The 26,408-nt window shown below is 36.0% G+C and overlaps 1 protein-coding gene across 1 annotated transcript in view; it reads right to left on the minus strand.

Moving 5' to 3' along the window:
• LOC141551426 (uncharacterized) overlaps positions 1-23,845 on the minus strand; it is an 86,688-nt gene extending 62,843 nt beyond the window's left edge. The window contains exon 1 of the mRNA XM_074283065.1: positions 23,697-23,845. Coding sequence (XP_074139166.1) covers positions 23,697-23,845 — 149 coding nt within the window. The remainder of the gene's footprint in view (positions 1-23,696) is intronic.
• Positions 23,846-26,408: the final 2,563 nt, after the last annotated feature.

Here is a 26,408-nt window from a genome sequence, read left to right on the forward strand (position 1 = left end):
GTGAAGAACATCCCATCATGAGTAATATATCATAACTTTTGATTTAACCTTTCCTAAGAGTGAGAAAATAATGTTCCTATTAATGATCTTATGAAAGACCTGACGTATACCAATAAATATTATTGCCATATATTTAATACCCAAATCTAGAATTATTACATCTAATTACTTAAATCAAAAATTCAATTACTTAAATCAAAAATCTAGAATTTAGGCCCTTACTAGAATATTTCTTTAAAATAAATATGAAGAAAAGTATGACATATCTTTAAAATTATTAGTAAATTTGGTTTTTACTAAACAATCATATCTCAATTAATACCCATGTGAACCCCCCTTATAAAGTATATTTTCCCCAAAACAATTAAGGAAAGTTACCACATAGAATGATTTGATATCTTTTTTCCCCATCACTTTGCTGATTGTTAACCCAAAGGAACATATTCTTTCAATTTTATAATAGGTTTCCAAGCTGTTCCCATTTAAACCAGGATTTTATTGTCCTTCCCTGTTTCCTCCACTTACCTAATTGTGGTCATTTTTATTTTTTAGGTTCTGTTTTCTTTGTCCTGCATCACTGTGTGCAAGGCTTTCCAAAGAAATTTGGAAATTTCATGATTTCATATTTCTCATTCCCTTTGTCACGTTAATATTCTATTTCATTTATATTCTAGTTAATTCCATTTCCCCTCAAATATAGGGCATATATTTTGTTTCTAGATTTTTGTTATATCACAAATAATATTGTAACGAAAGTTTTTCTACATTTGTATCTTTGCTTGCTTTTTAGTAACCTTTTTGCAATACCATGTCAACATTGATTTCTGGGTCACACTTTGTGAACAATTGAATAACTTTCTTTACATGACTCCAAACTTTTTTCAAGAACAGTTAAACCAATTCCTGGAAACACCAGCAGTGAATTTTATGCCTCTTTTCTCATAGCCTGATAACAATAAATTTCCTCCCACGCCTCTTTCCCCATATCTTCTTGTTAATAGTTGTGTAATTATACTTTGAGGTTATTTTACCTTACATTTAATGATTTCAAATACTTTTAAAAAGTTTTTTTATACTTTGCATTTTTGTGGGGGTGGGAAACTATTAATGATATTTTAATATTTATTTTAATATCATAATACTATTTAATAATAAACTAACAGAATATATAATATTTTACTTTATTTTAATATTCAACTTTGAATGGTAAACTTTTGGGGAAAAACAATATGATTGCATAGCTTATACCATTAGGAAGTTACAACTTAGTTTGTAAGAAATATTAATTGTTAACCAAGGATTTTGAAACTCCAGTTGAACTGCTAAGTTTAATGAATGCGTTTGGAGCCTTCTGGTTTACTTTTCTTAAGACACAAGTCTTTCCTTTTCTAAGTTACACAGTAACTTTTTCTTTGTTACAAGGGAAGACAAACTCAGTGTGTGTATGTGTGTGTGCATGTGTGTGTGCATGTGTGTGTGTGTGTGTGTGTGTGTGTGTGTGTGTGCTTGTGTGTGCTTGTGCTCAGACCTTGATATATAGTATCTGGAAATGACTGTTCAAAAGCAAAAGTATTGATATAGCTTTAATTTTAAAATCAGTGTCTTCACATTTTCTTTCAAAATCAGAAATGGATTAATAGGACTATATGCACAAGAAAATGCATACGCAAAACACCTTTAGTGAAGGTAATCATGGTTTTAGAAACTTCTTGAAAATGAGAATATATAAGGTTTTTCTAGATCCAATAGATTTCTATCACCAAGCTGTAGGAATAGTTATTACTTGCTTCTTTGGATTTCTTTCTGTAGAAACTTCAGCTAGAAAAAAAAAAAAAATTAAATGCTCAGGTCTTTTTTTTTTTTGGGGGGGAGGTGATACTTTAGATTTCTGTCATTATCCAGGTCATTTTATCTCTTCTATTTTTCATATATTTATTTCAAAATGTTTTCTAGCTCCATAATTATGAGCTCAAAAAATTAAATGTAATTTAAAATATAAAATAAATATTTATTTAAATATTTAACATTTAAATTTAAGTAATAAAATAACATAAAGTAGTGTAAATGTGTCATAGTATCTCTGACTTTTAGTTCCACACTGACCTTTGTGATGAATGTTATTGTTTTTAAGGAATACTTAGTTCTGGATCTTTGGGTATTTGGACTTATATTTTAGATCGTTAGGAGGTTAAATATTATTTGTTGCAGCTATGTCTATGTGATGATCACAGTTGTGAAAAAGTCAATCAAAAGTCTGGATAGTCCAATTTAGGCAAGTACATAATTGGTTTATTTTTTAAGATGTTTAAAATGAATTGTGTTTCCTTGGTTATGCTTTGTTCATCTCTTTGGGAAGGGAGCTATTTACTTGACTTTGGGGAATTTTTTTTTTTTTAACTTGGATTTTTTTCCCTCTGAGCAGAGGGCTCAGATGTGTGGGAATTTTTCTTACTTGTATTACCTGTTTGTCAGCAATATACTGAAGTTGTTTTTATTTAACACTGGGCAAGGGCTGGGAGGTGAAAGCACAAACATGTTTTTTAAAAAGAAAGAAAAAGAAACCACAACAGTGCCTATATTGTTGGGCAGCTGCATTTTGGGTATGCGCCTTTGTTTTAAAAACATACGCACACAAAACACCTTTTTGGGTCTTTTCTTCAATATTATTCAATATTTTTATATCTTTAAAGCATCCTCAAAATCTTCTTTTTGATTTCTATCATTGTTAGAATATTATTATAAAAAACCCTTAGAAAAGAATGTTTAGAGGCAGAAAAAAAAATCAGCACATATGTATAGCAGGCTCTATTGCCAGATGAAACCAATTTCATTTTAAAGCAGACAATATGAATGAAGGATCATGCTACAGGATGAAACAGCAAATGGCCGACCAAAGTCTTTTGAGTTTTAAAAAGCCATGTTCCCAGTAGGAGAGCTACTTCTGAATCTGTGGTCACAGTATGGATGGACCTATGTGCATATGAAGATGGTTTTTAAAAAAAAAACACAACAAAACTCTGTTACACATTTTTTTTTCTTTTAACTCTGACTCGAATTTTAATTCAGTGAGCCCTTATTCTATGCTTCACCCCCCACAAACATTTGTGGTAACCTCCCAATGACACTATTTATATCCTTGCTCTTCACAGCATCATTCCATCTTTTGATGAAATGAAGAATGGACCTGAAATTTACAAAAAAAATGTCCATTGCTTTTTGAGATGGTAGTAAGGGGGGTATAGTTTATATTCAGCACGATTGTTTCTTCCAAGACCCCAAATTTCAATCCATTGTAAGAGCTTAAAAGGAGGGGTTGGATTCATAATCATATTGTTAATGCCTTCCACTCGGTGAAAATTCTACTAAGGTAGCTGTTAAAGCTAAGAGTTTTTGGTCCATATTTTGAATGCTTTGTGGTTACTTAATCCACCACTAGGCTTGGATGGAATCCAGAGATCCGTGTTTGAATCCTGCCTCTAAACACTTATTAGTTGTGCGATTATATAAGGAAGAGTGCTATCTCTCATGTAGAATTATCCAGTGAAAGTCTCATGCAAAATAATGGGATATTTCTCTTTATGTCACTATCTGGCCTAGCTCCCATATTGCTGAATATTCTCTCTGCTTTCCCCTTTACCCCATCTTCTCCTTGCCTTCTTCCACTGCTACCACCTCTTCTTCTCCTTTTCTTCTTTTTCCTCCTTCCCTTCCCTTCCTTCCTTCTTCCTCCTCCCTCTCCTTCTACTCCTCCTCCTCCTCCTCCTCTTCATTTTCTTCCTTTCCTTCCTTCCTCCACCTCCTCTGTTCTGTTCAGGGTAAGAGTGCCTGACTTAACCAGAAATCGTTGATTTGATAGAAATCTATCAACACTGCTTTTCTGAAAATACTTCGTTTCTTTTTAACCCTATCTAAAGCCCCAGAGGCCTAGGAGTTTCATTCAACATTGATGTTTCCTTTCATCTCCAAAGCTAATTTTTTTGTGCAGCAGTTTTGGTGAAATTATGTATCACTTGTGATAATTCATTTTAAAAATTCCTGAGCTGTGTGGCGTACTTTCATGAAAATTCATTTAGATAAAATTAGATATTATTGTTTAATGAGGTGGCATTTCAATTTAGACCTTGCATCATGCATATACCCAGAGTTTTTTATGGAATGGTTAGGTTCATTTGAGTAATAAAGGCTGAATCATGGGGGCTTTAATTCTTAATCGCTGTGAGGATTGTTATCTGTGGGATGTGAGCTGTCTTACTGGTATTCAATCAAGTGTCCACTTAGCCATGACCAGAAGTAATTGCTCCCAAGTGGGCTGCACAATGACCTGTTAATACTTGTTTTGACCCTGTGACCTTGTCTGCCCCATTGTTTAGGATTTTATAGCAAGCGAGTCTGCATTTCTGTGGGGTCAAGTAGATATGGGAGGTCAAACATTTTCTGATTACTGCATAGTGTGTGTTCACTGTAAGGCTCCCAGAAGCCGCTGGCTGGCTAATAGGTCTTGCTTCATAGAAGAACATGGACAGTTTGGAAATTGTCTTCCTGACTGCATGTAAACAGTTTAATATTTTACTGAAAGAAGTACATCTTGTAAATTAGGTATGAATAATACATTTGTAATTATTCCTCATGTCTTTAAACACTTGTGTCTTAATTGGCACGGGTATTTTTTTTTTTAATGTATTGCATTTTGCCAGGAAGTTCATTTTCACTTGCACGGAGAGATGGCAAGGTCAATGATGTGGAGCCATCGCCATCCTTTTGGGCCCTGGGAGCAACCGTTTCTTTCTAGATTTGGGACACTTAACACTAGTCAGAGTTTCTTCTCAGAGACTGGAGAAGAAGCTTCCTTCATTCTTTAGAAAACATGGCTCAGGCTGGACAGTTGTTCCATTGTTTTGATAATCTTCAGCAACTGTTTCCTTGGAATTGCTGAATGCAGTAGTTCGTATTTGGAGATTGTTTGCACCCTTTGTGATTTTATGTGTCTGTACTATTTTATGTGGCCATATTTGTTATAACATTGAATTACTTCCATGAAAGTGAACACATGCAAAATTCATGGTGTCCCAAGAGCCTTGCTATTGCTATTTAACTATGCAAGCGATGATGGAAATAGTTTCATTTTAGCGACTTGATAGGTTAGTATTGCTGATCTAGAAAACAACTAAAATGTGTAGTATAATTTAACAAAGCTAATAAAGTCTTGAGTTTAGATGAATAAACAGAAGATACTTCTAGATGAAAAATACAAATCATAGAGGGGGGACAGGTGGCTTTTTTCCACATTCCAGAGCATTTTGGGGTCATTGGCTATTCATGACCTCAGAAATATAAGTTATGGATACATCACGTTGCACCATTAAGTAAATATTTTAATGATTTAAATGAAGGGTTATTTTTATTCTCAAAGGTAGTTTAATATTTTCCTCTGTTCCTTTGTATTTAGCCTTCCTTTTGATGACTTCCTTTCCATGAACAAAATTTGACAGACTTGTACTAATATTTATACATGTGTGTGCATGTGTGTGAAATATATAGGCAGATCTCAATGGAGTTATCTGTCTATAGATCTGTCTATCTATAGATACCTGTTTGAATATATACCTTTTAAGTCTTAATGATAATATTGATATTTTGCAGAGTGCTTTCAATAACCCTACAAAGAAACTATTGGAAGTGATATTATCCATTTCTTACACATGAGGAAATAGAGGCTTATTAATATGAAGTGACTATGCCATCCAGCTAATTTTAGAAGCAAGATTCAAACTTGGGTCTCTGTTGACTCAAATTTAAAAATTATATAACTTTATCATAGCACATTGCTTTCATGTGAGGAAGATTATGTGGATTGCCTTCCTTATACAGTTTTTACTTTGCCAGTGGAGAAGTAATATTGGTAAAATAGCCTATCCTTCATAAATATATTTGTGTTATATTTAGTCTGGCTGCCAGTTTATTGGCATAGGGTATTCCTAGTATGAAAATTCTCTCCACCAATAGTCACCTAGGAGCCTCCAACTATTTTTTTTTACATTTTTAAATTAATTTTATAATTATAACTTTTTTTGACAGTACATATGCATGGGTGATTTTTTACAACATTATTCCTTGCACTTACTTCTATTCCAAATTTTCCCTCCTTCCCTTCACCCCCTCCCCTAGATGGCAGTCAGTCCCGTACATGTTAAATGTGTTATAGTATATCCTAGATACGTGTGCAGAACCAAATTTCTGGTTGAACAGGAAGTATTGGATTCAGAAGGTACAAATAACCAGGGAAGAAAAACAAAAATGCAAACAGTTTACACTCATTTCCCGGTGTTCCTTCTCTGGATGTAGCTGATTCTATCCATCAGGAGCCTCCAACTGTTAAATAACGTGGTTATATAGCTAGTATGTGTCAGGGTCAGGACTTAATCTCAGGTCTTCTTGACTCCAACTGGATCTCTGTTCACAATACCACAGTATCTTCCAAGATAGAAATATATGTAATCACATGGAACCTAAACTATGGACAACAAAATCATATTGATTATATTCCTTTAATTGGTATAGATCCTTGTTTTATATCTTGAATGATACAATTCATAGAAAGTGAGACCTGGAAGGGAAGCTGGACTTCATGGAGTCCAATCCTCTAATTGTATAGATGAAGAAATTGAGTCTTTGAAAGTTTCAGCGTTGTTACCCGAGGTCCTACCAAGTGCTGGGCAGGGTGGGGATTCGAACCCAGCTTTTTAGATCTGGTATGTGGCAGGCAATGCTAACTTATCCTTTAACATGAGCCTATTTGTCGTTGTTAGTAAATCACAATGGCCTGGCCAGACCATCAGACATCCCCTTCTTTGTAAAACTGTTACATCTCTTCCTTTATCACATGTATGGATGCACATATATGTGCAAGGAGAAGGAACATGAATACAATGGAGCTATGGCCAGTGCTCTGCTAATGCGAGGCCATGATAGTATGGCTTGTGATCCAGAAATCAGGGACCACAACATTTGAGCATATTGTCTGCTGCAGATTGGTTCCTAATTATGTTTTGTGTTCTGTATATTAAAATAAGTATGTGCTCCCCATGCCCACACCTTCTGATAGAAGTGGGAGATTACCAAGAACCCCCAAAAGTGGGCACCAGGAGAAGCCAGTGTGAAATTAAGTATTTGCCACAGGTAACAGAAAATGGATAATGCCCTCCCAGATTATTGAAAATTTATTGTATTCTCTTTTCTCCTCTTCTGCCTCAATAATAGTAAATTAGAGTCCAATAGTTTAAGAATATTTTGTTTGATATTTTTAATGTAAGAATACCTTTTAAAAAGACTACCTTTAATTAATAAATTTAAAAGTTTTTAAAAGATTAAAGTAATAAAAAATGAAAGATTTAAAAAATTAAGCTGCATTTTTGTCTGTACCATTCAATCAATAGAGTATTGGGCCTGAAGTTAGGAAGATCTGAGTTAAATTCTGGCCTCAGACAGACAGATGTGATTCTAGACAAGTCATTTAACTTTGGTTTTGCTTAGTTTCTTTATCTGTAAAATGGGGATAATAATATACTACCTCCCAGCTAGGTGACACAATGGATAGAGTGCCAGGTCTGCGGTCAGGAAGCCTCATCTTCTTGGATTCAAATCTAGCCTGAGACACTTATCAGATAGATGATCCTGAGCAAGTCACTTAGTCTTTCTTACCTCAGTTTCCATCTCTGTGAAATGAGCTGGAGACGGAAATGGCAAACTACTTTAGTATCTCTCCCAAGAAAACCCCAAAGGGAATCATGGAGAGTTGGATGTTAATGATAATGATCTAACAACAACAATACGTCCTATGGGGTCATGAGAACCCACCAAAATAATATTTTTAAAGTGCTTTGCACAATGTCTTGGCACGTAGTAGGTACTACATAAATCTTAGTGAAAACCCCTTTTCAGAGATAGAAGAACAGAAATAGACTGTGGTCAAATAACTGACTTGGACAGAATGAAACAGTCACGTCCCCAAAAGGAGCCTCCCTCTCCCTGTGCATCTTGTGTCTAAGCAGCTTGGGGATTGGGGAACCCAGGATTAGAGAGGTTCTAACCTCTCTAGTTCTAACTAGAAAGAACTTTGGAGCTTGGGTAGTCTAATTTCCTGATGTTATATAAGAGGAAACTGAGGCACTGAAGAAGTAAATCTGGAGTTATCCAGGTGTTTAGTATCAAGCCTCTGTGTCTGAGCTCTTTGTGTACTGGTTTACTCCACGGCCTAGGATTTCATACTCTCTGTGCTGTATGTGAGGATAAGCTGATGTTTTCCATCACCAAGGTATTTCCCAGAGCACCCAGGGCAATCAGTCAATGGCCAGAGGTTTATCGAACACCTGCTGTACACAGACACTGTGCTAGGTACTGGAGCCACTCTCCCCAAAGAGCTGACCCTCAGGGGAGATGAGCTGTGTATGAACACAAAAAGGTAACAAACAAGACTTGGCTGCTCCGGTAAATAATGGCCAGAGGATGTGCTTGATTATCAGGGCTGTCCAATTCCCAGGTCTCTTGGGTTGTTGTGAAAAAAAGTCTTGTATAGGCTGTCAGATGTTCTCCTCTTTCTCTCTCTGAGTCTGTCTCTCTGTCTCGCTGTCTCTGTTTCTCTCTCTCTCTGCCTCTCTGTGTCTTTCTCTGTCTCTGTCTCTCTGTCTCTGTCTCTGTTGCTCTCTGCCTGTCTGTGTCTGTCTCTCTCCTTCCCTTCCTCTTTCCTTCCTTCCTTCCTTACTCTCTTCCTCCTTTCTTCCCTCCACCTACCTACCCTCCACATACCTCATCTCTTATGAGAGTTCAGGCATGAGAAAAATAAGTTCAGACGGGGGCTGAGACGATAAGGGAAGGTCTCCCTGAAAAGTAAAGATTCAGATTGAGTCTTTCCTTATAAAATGTAAGCTCCTTGAGGGCAGTGGTCTCTCCTTTTTGTATTTGTATTTGCTTAGAACTCTTCTGGGCACTTAGGAAGTACTGATTAAATGTTCAATGCTTGGTTGAAAGGTCAGTGCAGTCCAGATAAGAGGGTATGATGGATGAAGGAAGGTTGCCTGTATCATTTCCCTTCATGTATTATAAATTCCAGCCAGACTGGTCTGCTCTGCTTCCCTTTGACAACCCTTTCTCCTGCCTCTGGGATCCTCCATGCCTGAGAAGGGCTTCCTTCTCCCCTCTCCTCCAGGAGATTCCTTCTTCCAAGTCCTGCTCCAATGCTCAGTGCTCCCTCCCACACCAAGCCTTTCTTTCTCTTCTTCCCCAATCCCCTTGCTAGTCCAACCCTCTTATTTTGCAGATAAGGAAAATGAGACTCAGAGACATGAAGTGATTGGTCAACATGAGCAGTGAGCTTTGTGCTGACCCCTTCTGGATGCAGGAGTGGGCTTCTTGCCTGTACTCCAAGGCTTCCACAGGAATATACATAGTCCACTACTAGTGCTGACCAGTCACTTCATTTAATGAGATCAGTGTGGCAGTGGTCTGAAGTGTGGGATTTTGTTGGGGTGGAGAGGAGGGATAGAGGGACAGGAAATGATAGCCACAAGAGAAATTAAGAGCTTGGGGAGATAAGTCAGGAATAAAGCATTAAAGATCACAGAATTATGAGATTAGAGATGGATTTGATTTTGGAGATCCTTTAGTCTCACTCTCTCATTTTATAAGTGAAGTGAGATACCTAAGTAAGGCTACATAGTATCCTTGGTAAATAGCAGAGTTGAGATTTGAACCCAGGTCTAATGGCTCCAAATCCAAAGTTTTTTCCCTTGAGAAATTGAATTGAGCTGGGAGAAGTAAGCCTGGAAAAAGATGATTGGCACAATGGACATTTTTGAAATAATAATCGCAGCTTCTTGAGTGGGGTGAGCAAGGGGAAGGAGACAAAGGAGATCCCAAATTTGAAGTCAGACTAATTTAAAGGAAGCTGAGATTTATTAGGATCTGGATAACTAGAAGGAAGTTTTGGGGGAAAATGATGGTTGTAGTTCAAGTAGAAGTGCAAAATAACATGTAATGTCATAATCTTGTGTCCTGCTAACAGCTGGAAAAGTGAGTTTGAAACCCGAGATAGAGGTCAGGGCTGTTGATGAGAGATCTGGGAGACATTTGTGAAGAATGTTGTGTTAGAAATAGTGGTAAGTATGGATTTGGGACTTGTGTTTGTCTCATTCTTGCTGAAGGGCCAGTTTTGAAAACTATAGGTTAAAAAATTGTTAGAGGCATTTATCATCATCATCATTCCAGATTTCATATATATTAATATGTTTTTAGTATTTTCTCTAAAAAGAAAGGCTATAGATAGGGAATCAGTGACCAGACCTGGAGCCAGAGGTTTTGATTTTGAGTTCTGGCTCTGCTGCTTACTGCCTGTTGGCAAAAGGTAAATAACTTTACCTCTGGGAACCTCAATATGCTCATCTCTCAGATAGAGATAATAGCCACTCACAAGGTGATTATGAAGAAAATGCTCCATAAATCATAAAACCTACACAAACGTGTATTCTGTTGTTGGTATTCCTGATGCTGATGCTTGTGATGAAGATGATGATGATGATGACACTGTATTGAAGAGAAGGTCCTTGGAATGAATTTCACTATTGCCCATGGGAAAAGGCAGAAGCATGTTCTTCATGGGTAGATCTTCAGTATTTTAAATTTGGGAACTGTTTCTATCAGGGAACATGGGATAAGACTGCTAGAAGATATAGGATATATTGCTTGTAATTTTTTTATTTTATATATTAGGAAATTGAGAATTAAAGAAATTGATCCTTCCAAGATCATTAAGTATAGAGGTAGGATTTGAACTCAGAGCCTCTCATTCCAATGCAACATCTTAAATCCTTCATTTGTGCTGTTTTCTCCAGGTAAATTATAAATACTCCAAGTGGCTTCTATAGGGGAATGCTAGTCATTGGCAAAAAAACAAAAACAAAAACAAAAACAGTTTGACCATATAGCCTATCCTATATTCTCTTCTTTAAATGAGTAAATTTTATCTCAAGAAAATAATAAATATTAAAAAAAAATTAGTTGATCAGATATGCCAATATGGACAGATGAGCTTTTGTACCTGTCTGTGTCACTAAGGAAGCTAGCCCAATGGGGTGCCATTTTATTTTTAATACTTTGGGTGCCATGCCCCCAATCTAAATACTGTTGGTATTTGGGCTTCCAGATCAAAGCGTTTTTCTTTCAATAGTGGGTGGTTGCTTTTTGGGTATTTGCTGGTGCTGTTTTTAATTTTAATTTTTATCTGCCCTTTGTAGTAATTTTGGCATCCTTTATCTCTGTTCACATGTTCTACTTCTTGCAGGCCAAGAAGTTTGAAAATGTACCAAGTCTGAAGAGTTTTTAGAAGGTTCAGTACATATCAGAGCCAAGGCTTAATTAGCTTTCATTGGCCAATAAGTTGTATCATAATGTTCCGAGAGCCAATGGGAATACTTTTTTTATAATTTAGAGTCCCTGCTTGGTACAGTTGTCTTTATTCATCCATTCTCATTTGCGTACATACTGGGTGGTGCATATGGTGTTACAGTTGGGTAATTTTTGGGCTTTCAGATGACAAGTAGCAGTGTTCATTTTGTGTTTGTGATTTACCTGAGAGGATTTAGGGGAAAAATTCACTTGGCTTGTCAGTGCCAACTCACTGAGTTATTTCAGTCTACAGAGAGAGTCCTCAGAGACACTTTTCCATATTTTGGGACTACCTCTTTGCTATTTATTCCTCTGCTAGAAAAGTTCAGATTTGAGTCACTTTTCTGGTAAATTTGAAGATGAAATTTCCAGGGGTCAGTTGGTATAATTCTATTGAAGAAAGTACATGGGAAAGGGAATAGTTTATGTCCCACAGTTGTAAAATCATGAATCTGTGAAGATATCTTCTTCAAACCTACTCATTATGGATGGATTATTATAATTTTTAATTACATGGACTGAGAGTCTCATTTGATGCAATTCCCTGAGAATTCCTCTGGAGTTAGACAGGATGGAATATTTTCCCTATACTTGGAAAGGGAAAATGCAGAGGGTCAGCCAGTCTCCTGCTGGGAATTCACTATGCACATATGCTAAGAAGTAGACATATATTTTTCAAAAAATGTGAACCATTCTCCAGTGCTGGAAAGGAATGTAAAATGATCTATTTTTCTAAAGGTGTAGAATTGATGAGGCAAACAGAAGTATATGAGTGGTTCATTTGTGTTCTAGTTTTAGATATACATAATAGGATGGAGAAAGGGCTTATAGCAGTCTCAGGGCAGCTGGGGATATGTTTGAAGATAATAGGGAATTATACTAGGTTTGACTTGAGTTTTTCTCCTTACTATACCTAATGATAAATTTATCCTGTGCTCTCTGTCAAAGCAGAAGATTGTCTACTCATATAACTTGGTTCTCAGATGTGAAATTATATATTCTGAGAATGTTTTGGCATATGCATGGTTCATTTTACAATGACCCCTCTTAAAATGACATCACATTGAATAGCTCCTGTTCAAATTTGGCCAAACATGTCCATGGAAAGTCATTTTAAAAATAAGAGGAGGACAAAGCATTTGTTTATGTCCCAGTAGAGCAAAGCAAGCTGGCACTCTTTTTGAGATTATGGGAAATGTACTTTGCAGGGAAAATGAGAGCCTTTCATAATTTTCAACCCTTTCTCCACTAGAATTTTTAAAAATGTATTTATAACTTTCTAATGTGGGAAAGCATGAGAGGTCATTTGTCAATTTGTCTATCATGATGTTTTCAAAAAGCTATTCCTAATTGTAAACAATTATGTTGCTTTAAAAAAAACCAGATCCTTGAGTTAGAGAAACTCCTCATTTGGGAAAAATAAGGTTTCTTTTATTGGATCTAAGAAATACAGTGAGATCAGTAAAGATAAAGGCAGGAACAGACAGGTAAATAGATGTAAAGATTCTTAAAAGGTGGTGAACTTCCCAAAGGAACATTACATTTGTTAAAGCCTTACTATTGTACTTTCTAAAGACTACGAAAAATGCATGTAATGGAAAAAAAGATATGTTGACCAGTCATGGCAGAGAATAAGGCCTTGGATATGTCTGGGCAAGATGTTTTGCAAAAGAGTGGCAGGAATTGAAACCGTCCTTGAGAAAGTCGAAGAAAATCGATAGTGAAATAGCATGACAGTGTTCTAACAATAAAACGAACTTAGGACTAGCAAGTTCTACTTGAAACAATAACATTTTATTAAAAAATTTGAGTAGCTTTGTTGTTTTATAGTTTTAGGAGGAATTACAAATGATTGAACAATACCAATCTGATTACTGGGGGCATAATCCAAAATATCTCACTTTATGCTAGAAATCTGATGCCAGTAACCATATAACTCAGAGCTGGAAAGAACTTTCTGAGACCATTTCTATGTTACATCAGCTTAATTTTACAGATGAAGAAACTGAGTATCAGTGAAGCTAATTAACATGCCAGGAGAATTTCACTTTTAGGACACTAATGTATAACATGATGGATTTTCCTGTTTCTGATGTGATCATAAATATTTTACTTAAAATAAATAAAAGCGATGTCAAGTTTATTTTTCATGGATAATTACTCAGAGTTGACATAATAGAACTAACATCTGGATTTTTTGAAATTAAGTCAAAGTAATTAATTATAATAGAAGGGCTTTAGATGTTTAGTAAAAATATATTCCTTTTATTAGCTCTATTATATATATATATATATATATATATATATATATATATATATATATATATATATATATATTTAAAACCTTTCTTTTTTGAAGAAATGAGGAAAAGTATTATGGCAAGAAATAAATGAATAAACAAGTGTGGAGATGTAATGGAGAGAACATGGTCTAAAAATAGTCCTCAATAGCTGAAAATCAATTCTACTTAACAAGTTGTGATATACATATATATAATGGAATGTTGCTGTTGTAAGTAATGATGAATGTAAGGAATATAGAGAAGCCCAAGAAGACTTATATGAATTGTACAAACCAAAGTAAGCAAAGTAAGGGAAGATGACAGCTACAGTTTGCATGGAAAGAACAAAAAAAAATCCAAACCAAATCCACATTATAATGGCCTTATGCCAAAAGATTAGCTGACTCCTTCCTTCCCTTCTTGGCAGAGTTGAAGGAACCTGGTTGTGGATGGAGACTGTCATTTTCAAATGCTATCTTGGTTAGTTTGGCTAAAAGATATTTTATTTGTTTTATTTTTTTGTTGTAAGAAGTAACTTTCTGGTTGGGGAAATCAGAGGAATTGGAGAATAGAAGTGATGCAAAATGTGTCTATAGTTTTAAAAGAGAAAAAGAAAAAGGGATGAAGTAAGGATAAAGAGTATGGATTTAATCAGCATGGAGCATTTCTAGATGAAGGAATTCCCTCCATTAATACAGGTCACCATTTTCTCTGCATAATCAGCCCAGGTCCCTGAGTAGTTAAATGATTTTTCAGGGAAACATAGTATGTAGCAGAAGCAGGGCTTGAACTAGGCCTTTTTTCCTAACTGTTGACAGTAGCTTCTCTACCTACAGTACATCACTGACTAAAAATTAATTAACTAATTAAAAGAAAGGAGTTAGACGATGAGATTATGTTTCAAGTGTGTCGCTGATAAAATATTAGCTTCTTCCCTTTAGTGCCCAGATTGTAAATTTACTTAGTGTAGCAATTGTGTTGCATGAATATTTGTGTTTTCTATACTGTATAGTAGAGTGTGGAATACTTAATAGGTACTCAATAAGTATTTGTTGTTTAAGTTTGTTTCTCTTTAGTGTCTGTATAGTGAAGAAACTTATGTAGGAATTAAAGGTATCTGGCAAGATCATCTGGGCCAGTCTCCTGTTTTCATTAATTAAAGTTGTTAGACAGTGATGACAACCGTACGCATGAAAGCTTCAAAAATCAGGTCAAATACAACAGATAGTGTTAGCAACCAACTACTAAAATTAAAGGACATGTCTTCCTTTCTGCTAAAAAGGGATACACTATAAAAATGGCAAGTGACGCATATTATCCATCAGTTACAAACACTTTGGTGGTTTTGCTTAACTCTTGAGGGAATATATTCTGTACTGGTGTTTGTTGAGGGTGTTTGTTAGGAAGTGTCTGCTGTGTCAAAACAAAATGTATCAATGCAGAAAGAAAAGAGAAAAATAATTAAGGTTGCTAGATAAGTACTTTGATGGAACATGAAACTGTCTGCAAAACATCCTGTAAGATTCTTTGCACCTTTCTGATGCATTTATTAGTGAAGATTATGTCAAGAAACTTAGAATGTATTATTAAAGCTGTACTATCATTTGCTGCACAAGAATTGTACTATCACTTTCCAAAATGCCTCCATTAACAGTGTGTACCCTTAATTTAAGTCATGTCCACAATACCTAGAACTCTACAAATAAGTAACTTGTGCACCCAGATAATATAAAATGATGGATTCCCTTCTCCTTCCCCTTCCCCATTGTGTGATCAGAATTAAAACTCACAGTAAATGGGCCAGCTAGGTGGTGCAGCGGATAAAACACCAGCCTAAAGTCAGGAGGACCTGAGTTCAAATATGACCTGAGCCACTAAACACTTTCTAGCTAGGTGACCCTGTGCAAGTCACTTAACCCCAATTGTCTCAGCATAACAAGCAAACAAACAACAACAAAAAAAAACCTCACAGTAAAGAGAAGATATGTAATTGTTCCCTTCTTCATGGAAAACTTGCCTTATTTGCCTCTTTTGGAGCTTCTAGTATTAACATCTACAATTGATGAGCCAGCTTGCTCCGTTGGTAGTCAAATAAACAATTTTCTTGACAGTTACTATAATCAGCATTTTGTGGACAGTTAATAAAGTGATATATAACCCTACTTGATTATGGAATCCCTGGTGCCAAGTTGGTTACTGAACTTAAAAACTCCTGGGCATTTGTAGACAACGTCATTCACACGTTGTTCCTAATTTTGCTCTTGTCACAAATGACTAGACAACATTTTTATCGTTTGGAGGAGTTCTGGTATTGTACTCTCTTTGATGCCATTGTTTTATATGAAACAATTAGCTTGAAGACATGTTGTTTTGTAATTTGTATCTTATAAGTCACACCTGAGTGTGCATGCGTATTTTTGTATGCACATGCATGTGTATGCACAGACATTGTCAGTGTAAGAAAGTTGATCAGTCTACTGGAAAATTTCAGTCTACTGGAAGCATACTAACATGCAGCAGAGTATTTTTGTTTGATTCTACATTCCAAGCTGACTTCTTTCTAGATTGGCAAATTAAATTTTTCATGGGTGAGATTCGAACAGTTGTTTTAATTCATCAGGGATGGGGAGGTGGGGTAAGTTAACAAGTGGCCAGTACCACATTCTGATTCAGTTGTTTCACTTTACATAAAATAACCAAGGCCATGATTTGGGGATACAACTAGAATTTAGCATCCCCATTTACACATTTATTGTAAAATTATCACTATTAACATGCTACCGTGATGCTGCTCTTTAGCCTCCAAGTTACCTCAGTTCTCAGGAAAGTACAAACCTTGGTAGGTTCTGGCAAATTGGGAAGACCTTTGAGTGGAGTTCTATGATAGACTCTTTATCTCCATCACTTGAGAACTAGCCTAGGCAAAATAGGAGAGGTTCATTACTAAGTGCTTGCAAGAATATGAATATTTTTGCCATCTTTTGGAGACCATTTGTTTCAGTGTCTTCAGGTGTAAAAATGGTAGGATTAGATTTAGTTTTAGCTACTTTTAATTGGTAGAACATAAAAAAGATTATGATCTGTGCCAGTGAGGAGAGTATTCAAAAAAAGGTAACATTTAGACCCTTTAGGTATTAATACTTTATAGAAAGGATGGTATTTAAGCTGTCCACTAGCTACCTGCTTCCCAGATAAGGTCATTTCTGATCTGCTTTATTAAAAAAAAAAAACAGGGAAATTTTCTAAAGCCATTAAGGGGTGTGTGTGTGTGTGTGTGCATGCGTGTGTGCGTGTGTATGTATGTGTGTGTGTGTCTAAGCTCACATTTCATGAATTTGTCTTAAAATGGGTAACTATACAATAACTTTGTTTTCCTTTGTAATTCAATGCATTTTATTTTATAGATTTAAAAATATAATTATGAAAATGGTTCTACAGCATTTACCAGGCTGCCAAAGTACCATGTGCTGTGACCCCAGAGTAGATTTAAAATTTTTCTTCTAAATAGTCAGGGACTTTTTTTCTGTGTTGGACTTAGTAAAATTGAACTAATGGTGGTTTATAATTAAATAGTTATATTTTCACCAGTGCACATATTTCTATATAGTGTTTTTGAATCTGAATATTCAAACATGTAGATATATAAATCTTTTCCTTCTGTCCTTCCCACCTTGATCTTTTTATTTTTATAATAAGATTGTACAGTATCATTATATTGGATCTTGTAAAAGCATTTTGATGACCCTCTATCTCAAATCATTATATTAACTTACAAAAGTTTAAAAATTGCCATTGACTTGAAGTGTATTTTTTTTTGCTGAGGCAATTGGGGTTAAGTGACTTGCCCAGGCTCATACAACTAGGAAGTGTTAAGTGTCTGAGACCAGATTTGAACTAAGGTCCTCCTGACTTGAGTGGTGATGCTCTATCCACTGTGAAGTGTATTTCTAAAAACTTCACGTGAGCTCAGTAGAATAAATAGGAAGCAGTTTTGTCATTTAGCTAGAGAAATTTTCCTTTGGAGAAAAAAAATGAATCTTATTTATATTTAAAACCAGGAAAAAAAAACTGTATTTGAGATGAGAGCTCAAAATTCGGAAAGGATGTGATGTTGATATTAAATGTAGATATTAACTTTAAAATTATGCACAATATTTGTGTTCAGTGTCAAAATATACACTATCCAGAGACAGGCTTCAACTTTAGGATTGTGGCTAGATGTACAAAATTAAGTAGAGTGTCAGAGTAAATTATCCAACAAATGAATATTTCTTGGCCAGATTGTCAAAATCCAGTAGTGCTGAGCATTTAGAAGGCTCTTAAGGACTTGTTGACTCATTAATTGGTTCAATGCTTGTTGTTTTCAAGGAATGTTCTGGTTTTTCTTTTGCTTGTCTGTTGTTGTTTTTGTTTTGCCTTCATAAGCTTAGCTGATCCTGTAGATTTTCATTCTGATTCTTTCTGAACAACATCATTGACCTCACTCCCACCACAAAGTCCTTGAGTTCTTTCCTCTTTTATTGAATCTGCTTTGTGTGTGTGTGTGTGTGTGTGTGTGTGAGAGAGAGAGAGAGAGAGAGAGAGAGAGAGAGAGAGAGAGAGAGAGAGAGAGAGAGAGAGAGAGAGAGAGAGAGAGAGAGAGAGAGAGAGAGAGAGAGAGAGAGAGAGAGAGAGAGATAGCCAGGCAGAGACGGAGACACAGAGAGAGATAGAGAGAAAGAGAAAGAGAAAGAGAAAAATATCCCTTCTTCTATTCTCTTTTTTAGGAGATCCAGTGGGACTTTACTTTGGATATAATCAATTGCTGACATCTAATTTAAGGTCTCTGTGGCAGATTTCATCCACGTTTTTTTCCTTAACAAAATTTCATTTTTCCAATAACAGTTGTTAGGTCTTTTCTTTTCTAACATCTATCACGTCAGATATTAGGGATCATAGGAATCCCTTAATCTTTAGTTACCCTGTACAAAACAAAAGCCTTGAATTCAAGGCCCAATTCTGCCTCTTAATTACATGGATGATTTTAGACAAGTTAGGTAACCTCTCTGGCTTCCATTTCTTCAAATGAAGTTTAGGACTACATAACCTGTAGGGTTACATCTAATTCTAAACTGGCGAAATTGTGATATTCAAACAATTGTAAATGTGTGGATAGATACAAGGCTAGGAATACTTGATCAAAATAATTCAAAGAAAAACAATGTTTTGCTTCACATTAAAACAGATTTGGGGATTTCATTTGTACTCTGTTCTCTGCTTTTTAGAGATAGAGTTCAGTGGGAAGAGCAGTACTTTGGGACTCATGGTCACAAAGTTCTAGGTTCACATTTATCGTTATCTAGTTCTATGATTTTGAATACATCTTTTTACTTCCCTGGGTCTCAGTTTCTTAATTTATGAATTTAAAGGGTTAGACCAGGTGCTGTCTGAGGTTTTTGTCACTCCTCAGCTCAATGAGCCAAAAATCACTAGTCTTTTTAGTCTTATCGAGTTGTCAGAGATGTGTGTATAGGGAATTCATAATGCCACATGCTTTCTGAGTACGTAAGTATGTGCAGAGTGCTATTCCTTAATGATCTATGGGGTAGATTAATAGGAACCCTCTGAAAATTTGGCCCCCAAACTAGCTAGCCAGATTATAGTAAATGTGTTTAATATTGCTTGCCAGGACAGCATGGGGGTTGGAGGAACTCAGCCAAAATGCTCATATTTCCAAATAAGATCAGGGATTTTGTCATGATATTGAATTCAGAGCTTATTCCAATTTATTGTCTGGAGTTCTGTATTTCTTACAATTATACAAAGGTGGATTTTTCTGCAATTGCAGAGCCTAAGGTACCAACACTTTGGAAGAACTCAAGAATAATAGGTCCCCATGGCTTCCCCAAGAGTACTAGGCAGTATTTCTTTCACTGGATAGAAGAGAGAAAGTCTTTCTCCTAATTGCTCCATTAATGATAGGTTTATCCTTGGATCTAAATTGTGGCAGTGCAAGTTGGCTGTTTCACCTAAGTCAAGATTAAAAAGAGTGTGACATTTTAAATGATATCACATGTGGTGCTTATCCTACAATGCCCCGAACCATATTCCTTTTTGCTCTGGGGAGTCTTTTACCTTAACTTTGTGGCTGGATATTGAATCACAGAATTTTAGAGCTGAAAGTTGGTAACTTAGAGTTCATCAGATGAGATAAAATATATAACAATGCTTTGCAGTTCTACATAAATGCCAATTATTATTTTTATTATCTCCTTTAACAAGAGCAATTTGTTGAGCATTTATTTACTAGATACAAGACACTGTCTTGGGTACTTGGGAGACAAGGAAAAAAATTCATACTCTCAAAGAACTTGGAGACTAGCAATGAGATTAAGATGTACATAATAAAATATTATTTTTAGGAAGTGATAAGGACAAAGGTGAGATCTACAATAAATGCTGTCAATATCACTGGAATGGGAAGGACTTTATATAGAGAATAGTAATGAACTTTTGGAGGGAGTGTTCAAGGAAGGCAATGAAGAGAAGGATTTCCATAGGCAAAGAATAGAAGAAAAATCTTTGAAGGATGGGAAGAGGGGCCTTGTCATTCATGGGAGCTATTAGGTCAAAATTGAGAGCTATATTTTCCTTATTTTTTTATTTGCAATTTTAGCTATATTTTCACTTGAAATGTAGAGTGCATGACAGGGAAATAGAATGGGAAATCAAGCAAGCTAGATAGGTTGCAGAGATACATTTTTAAAACATCTTTATTGTTAGACTAAGAAGTTTGTATCATCCTAGAAACTGGAAAATCCGACTACAAATTAGTCACATTTATGAGCTGTGTGACCCTTAATAAATTATTTAACCTCCCTTAGCCTCAGTTTCCTTACCTGTAAAATAGGGATAATAATAACATCAACCTCTTAGGATTGTTGTAAAAGTCAAATGATAATATGTAAAGCATTTTGTAAACCTTAAAGTATTAATTATCTAAGTGGTAAGATGATGGTGGTGGCAGTTGTGTAAAGGAAGTCTAAAGACTTCTCTAAAGAGAAGTGAGAGACTCCTCGTTTTACAGATGAAGAAACTGAAGCTCAGAGTAGTTTGCCCAGAATTACAGCGCTGAAACTGACACATCTTCTCATTTTTGGTTCAGGATTCTTTTCAACCTACTTAACTGCCCCTTTCTTAAAGTTAACATTGATATGATCCTTCTAAAATTGTGACAATCCCCTCCCAAAAGAGAAATTTGGATCTAGTGCCTTGAAAGCAAATTAGAATTCTGGAAAACTTATCATTTTTGTTTTTCAAAATAATTTTATTGATATCTTTGTTTTTTATATCACCAAGATTTATTCCAGTATTCCTCTTTTTCTCCTCACCACCTCCTCTTCCCCCCCTCAAAAAAAAAAAGAGAAAACAGACCAAGGAGTCAGAAAAAAATTGATCAAAATATTTTAAAAGCCTGAAAATCTACATTATGTACTATGCTGTAGACCTTCTCCTTTGTAAAGGAGTAAGGAAGGCATGTGGAGGACTCCAAATTAACTTGATTTTATTTCTTTCATTCTTTTATTTCTATAGTTTTTGAAAAATTTGTATTTTGTTCTGAAAGGGGGATCTTGAAATGCATTTAATGTCTAAAATATTTTAAGTCATTTTTTGGGATTTTATTCCATGCTAAAATTGTGCTAGAATATTCACATATACATAGGTATGACTATTCTATTGAAGAAAATGTGATTTAGAGGTATGTTGCATTGCCAGAAACTTCCAAGAGATAGGACTAATACAGGGTGAGATCTAAGATGTGAATTCCTCATTGCTTTGCTTCTCTCTCCCTTCATGAAATATAATGTTTGAATCCACTGTTAGGATTGTCTCCTGGGCAGGCAGTAGTCCCCCCTATAGTCTACGGTGCCAGGACTATGAGAGTTGCCCTGGTGATTGCTTTCCCTGGCTTGCTCCTGGGATCTTAGTACCAAAAATAGCAACCATACTGTTTCAGTGCTACCACATACTTAAGACTGAGGAACCTAGAACTTCCCCTGTTCTGGCTTCATGCTCTAGTTGACTCTGTGTGCTCTTGGAGGAGTTTCTGAGTTATCACTTTGTACACTTGCATATATTTTTATGTACCTTGGTACTTAAAGAATCTTGAATGTAATCAGTTGGGGGCACTCCCTCTGCCCATGTAAATTCTGATTCCTCAGAGATTCAGTGGATAGTCTTCACAAGTTGTCACCCCCTTCCCCCCCCACCCTTTGTTGCCTACCTATGATCTTAGTAAGGCTGGTCCTTGGCTAACATGGTTACAGTCCACTTCTAGCCTTTTCTCCAGCTTTCTAGAGGGTGGCAGAATGCCTCTGCCATGGCTTTTACAAATCCAAGATCGTCTCCATTTCACAGTGAAGCCGCATGTTACAGAAGAAAGAATTGGAATCAAAGGATCTAAGTTCAAATCTTGCCTTAGACACTTAATTACCAATCTGATTATAGGCAAGTCTCTTAACTTCAGACCCTCAGTCCCTTTTTTGAAGGGATTGAACTAGAGGAAATCCTCTAAGGTTGTTTCCCATTCTGGTACAGAGGGACCACCTTCCCTGGTTGTACAATTCAAATTCTACATTGAAAAGTCAAAATTTTTGTTTTTGAATATTTGATATATCTAGAAATTATAAATGACAGTATTTTTTGCCTGATACATGCTGTAATAGAAACTACTGTTTAGAATCCAAGAATAGCAAAGGATATGTATTCCATTACTCTAGGGAAGAGGCTTTTAACCTGCTATCCCATAAACTTTTTTTCTTTGAAATATTTGGATAACTTTATTTTGAAATAATTGATTTCCTTTGCGATATTACATATTTTATTTTATGCACTTAAAACATTCTGAGAAGGAGTCAATGTCACACAATAATTAAGAAGTCTGCCTTTGGATAATCAGAAGAATACCATTTTTATGCCCTTGGTACCTTTTTAGTATCAAGCCCGATACTCTCTGGCTTACATGACACAGAAAAAGCTGTTTGCGTGTTGGGATAAATCTTTTCTGATTAATAGTACAACTTGTGGACTTGTAATCAGGAATGTCTTATCAGCAGCTTTTCAAAATTTGACATTCCGCATGGAATGTGCCAGTGGCAGAAATTTAGCACTCAGTAAATGTTGTTCCAGTTGAATTCCACACACATGAATTATGACAAGTCCGGCTGCCTGTGCTATGGTTTGTTGTGTCTGCCTTGGTTCCTACTTTGAAACTTGCAGTTGCATTTGGTCATTGAAGTTTATTTTCATAGTCTGGCCAAACCAGCAGGATCCCCATGCACTGCAGGGGAACAAAAAAACATCAGCCATTGAATTAAAGCATGCAATAGATAAAAATTTCAAGACTTTCTTGCATCATATCCAAGGACTTATGGGCTCATTTAAGATACACTGTTTGATTTAATTTAGATTTCGAATGGATAGAAAAGCCTTTTAGTATCACTCAGAAAAGAAATGCCAAACACTGTAAAGCCTGGTTGAAATATTGTTAATGGACGTGCAATGTGCACATACATCTTACTGTCTTACATAATAGGGTGTTAAGAATTGTTGCTTCTTGAAAAGTGTTAAGGGTAATTTTACTGCGGAGTTTATGCAATAGGGTAAAACAAACTCACTTTTGAAAAATCCTTTTTATGAAATATTTGTTAAATTCCTTAAAAATGACTTTTAGCTTTCCTTTAGAAATATTTATTTCAGGAATTTTTTCTTGAGTAAAAAGTGCCTGGAACACTTTCCCTTTATTCTATGGCAAATATAAATGGTAAGTAGCTGGGCCTGGGAGCTTACAAACCAGCATTTACTGAAGATCCTAATGTAGGGGAAAAACTTAGCTTTTCTGTGGATCATTTATGGAAAAGAGAAAATTGCTTGAAAGGTGTGGGTTCTATTTGGATCACTTCCCTGTGGGAGGAGAGAAACCCTGGCATCTGTGCTTGCTTGAAGGCCTCTTTGGTAGGAGAGGAGCAGTTGTTGTTTAGGAGGTTGTAGGCTTTGACTTTCTCACTGACTTTAAAGAGGTTCTGAAGGGTGATGAGTGTGGTGGTGTTATTGAGAAGCAGGCTGCCGGCAGAAAGTTTGTTCTGCATCTTCTTTTACATTTCAGTATTTCTCCACTGTCCTATGTTTTTGCCAACATGGGCACTGCACCCCCTAATGTGACTCAAAACCCCTTCCTGATTGGCGGCCATCTCTCATTCCTCAGATCTGTCACCACTAATCTGCCTGGATGAACATCTTCAAACTACCTCTCTGATTTTTGGATAATAGCCTATTGCAGAGCCCATCTTCAGAAATTTGTCTGCATGGAAGGACCTTTGAGTTTTGGGGTTCCACTGGCACATAGCCGTTTGGCTAATCCAAATCACACCTTAGGGGAGGTTTTCTATATCCCAGGTATTAAAAGCTCAGAGACTTTTAAGAATAAAACTTGCCCATTAGACAGTGGCTCATTTAGGTTCCAAAGTGAGGACAAGAAAGACAGGGTTGTATTACAGTTAGCGATTACTTCCCCCCTTTTATGAGAAGAGTACCAAATTTGATGTTTGGTGAACTCAGCCGAGGACTCACCAGGGTCCAGTTCTTTTAAAAGGATGGTAGAGTTAGATTATACCTTTTGTTCTCATGTTGTCAGTACCTTTTAAGTCTTAGGTAGTCATGACCCATCACCTGATTTCTCCACTAACTTGATGGAAAGACCCAGTTATTACAGTTATATTTTATAGTGCAAAGTGGAATTTGTTACAAAGCTTTTTAGAACAATTTTCTGAGCTCAGAATAGGCAAGAACCAGACAACTTAGTTTGTTTCCACGATTGAAAATAAAACATTGGTTTGGGAAGCCCAAAGAACTTTATATGTTTCAAATATTTGAGTTTTATTTAAAAAAAAAAAAAGTCATATTCTAGAAAATGTCTTTGAACCTCTAAAGGTGTGTGTGTGTGTGTGTGTGTGTGTGTGTGTGTGTGTGTGTGTGTGTGTGTGTAGAACATTGTGATAAAAAAGGACTGGAAAAAGTGAGGGATAGATACATGGACCATTTTGATATAAATGGAATTCTTTCCCTTTCAGTGTCACTCTATCTCTCTTTATATCTCTGTCTCTGTCTCTGTCTCTGTCTCTTCTCTTCTCTTCTCTTCTCTTCTCTTCTCTTCTCTTCTCTTCTCTTCTCTTCTCTTCTCTTCTCTTCTCTTCTCTTCTCTTCTCTTCTCTTCTTTCTCTCTCTCTCTCTCTCTCTCTCTCTCTCTCTCTCTCTCTCTCTCTCTCTCTCTCTCTCTCTCTCTCTCTCTCTCTCTCTCTCTCTCTCTCTCTCTCTCCCCTGTGTGTGTGTTTCTGCCTTTTTCTATGGCCTGAATGTCAGTAAACTCAGAAGACTATCCTGATCTACTAGGCTTTGAGAATATCTGATGGTTTTCATTTTTTAGACAATGATGAATTGGAATTCCCTAGTTATATTTGCCATAATCTACTAGTAAGTTACTCAATGACTAATAATTACATTTCTGCAGCAGTCTAAGGCTTGCTGAACTACTAACAAATTTTAATTTCATTTGTTTCTTACAACAACCCTGAGAGCTAGATGTTATCCCCCCCCACAATTTTATAGATGAAGAAACTGAGGCTGAGAGGTTAAGTGAGTTATACAAGGTCATATAGCTAATAAGTATCTGAGACCCGATTTGAAACCACATTTTCCTTTCTCAAGTTCCAGCATTCTACCCACTGTGCCAGCTATCAGTTTCTAAGAAGTATGTTTAGTTGTCAAAATATTGAGGTTTTGAATATTAGTATATTAATTCAGTAATTAATATTAATTTGAGTATTGAATATTAATATGCAGCCAGTATTAGTGACTTTATGCTCACTCATTCCTTCAACAAATATTTCTGGGGTGATGTTATATATATATAATGTTGGTGTATTTGTCAAGTCAAATCAACAAACATTTCTTCACTTTCTGCTTGTGCCAAGCACTGAGTTTAAGCACAGTGTATAAAGGGAACAGAGTTGGGGGGAACAGAGAGGAAACGGAAACTCTCTAGTCATTCATTTAGGTAGATAGGAAAAAATCAAGGCAAAACAGTTAAATGAAAATTGATGCACAAATTAAGTGATTTCTCCAGAACTTTAAAAGTGATCTTTGGAGGAAATGGATGGCCAGTGTGGCTTGGAGCAGGAAGGACCAGCCAGGCCTCTGTAATATGACATATTCAGGGGAGTTTTGCCTCCCAATTTCTAAAAAAAATTCACTACTTTATTTTCCCCCAGTTACATGTAAAAGCACTTTTCAACATGTGTTTTTAAAACTTTGAGTTCCAAATTTTCTCCCTTTCTCCCTCCCCACTCCAAGAAGGCAAGCAATTTGATATAGGTTATTATACATGCGGGGTCATATAAAAAATCAGAATTCAATTTTTAATTTAAAAAAGAACCTTTCTACCAAATTCATGATATTCATCAACAATAAAGCATCAACTGCATGTAAAAACAAAAATCTGATCACTCAAAACCACAAACTTCCTTTATTTATGAGGATTATTGGTTTTGTTTGCTTTTATTCTTTGTTTTGAGTTGGAACTGTGATCTTATTGGTGTGGGAAAACTCTTTGTGTGGATTACTGGCTACAATGATACAGATTCCTTGAAACCTAGT

This window comes from Sminthopsis crassicaudata, chromosome 1 (assembly GCF_048593235.1).
Source record: "Sminthopsis crassicaudata isolate SCR6 chromosome 1, ASM4859323v1, whole genome shotgun sequence".
In the NCBI taxonomy this organism is placed as follows: domain Eukaryota; kingdom Metazoa; phylum Chordata; class Mammalia; order Dasyuromorphia; family Dasyuridae; genus Sminthopsis; species Sminthopsis crassicaudata.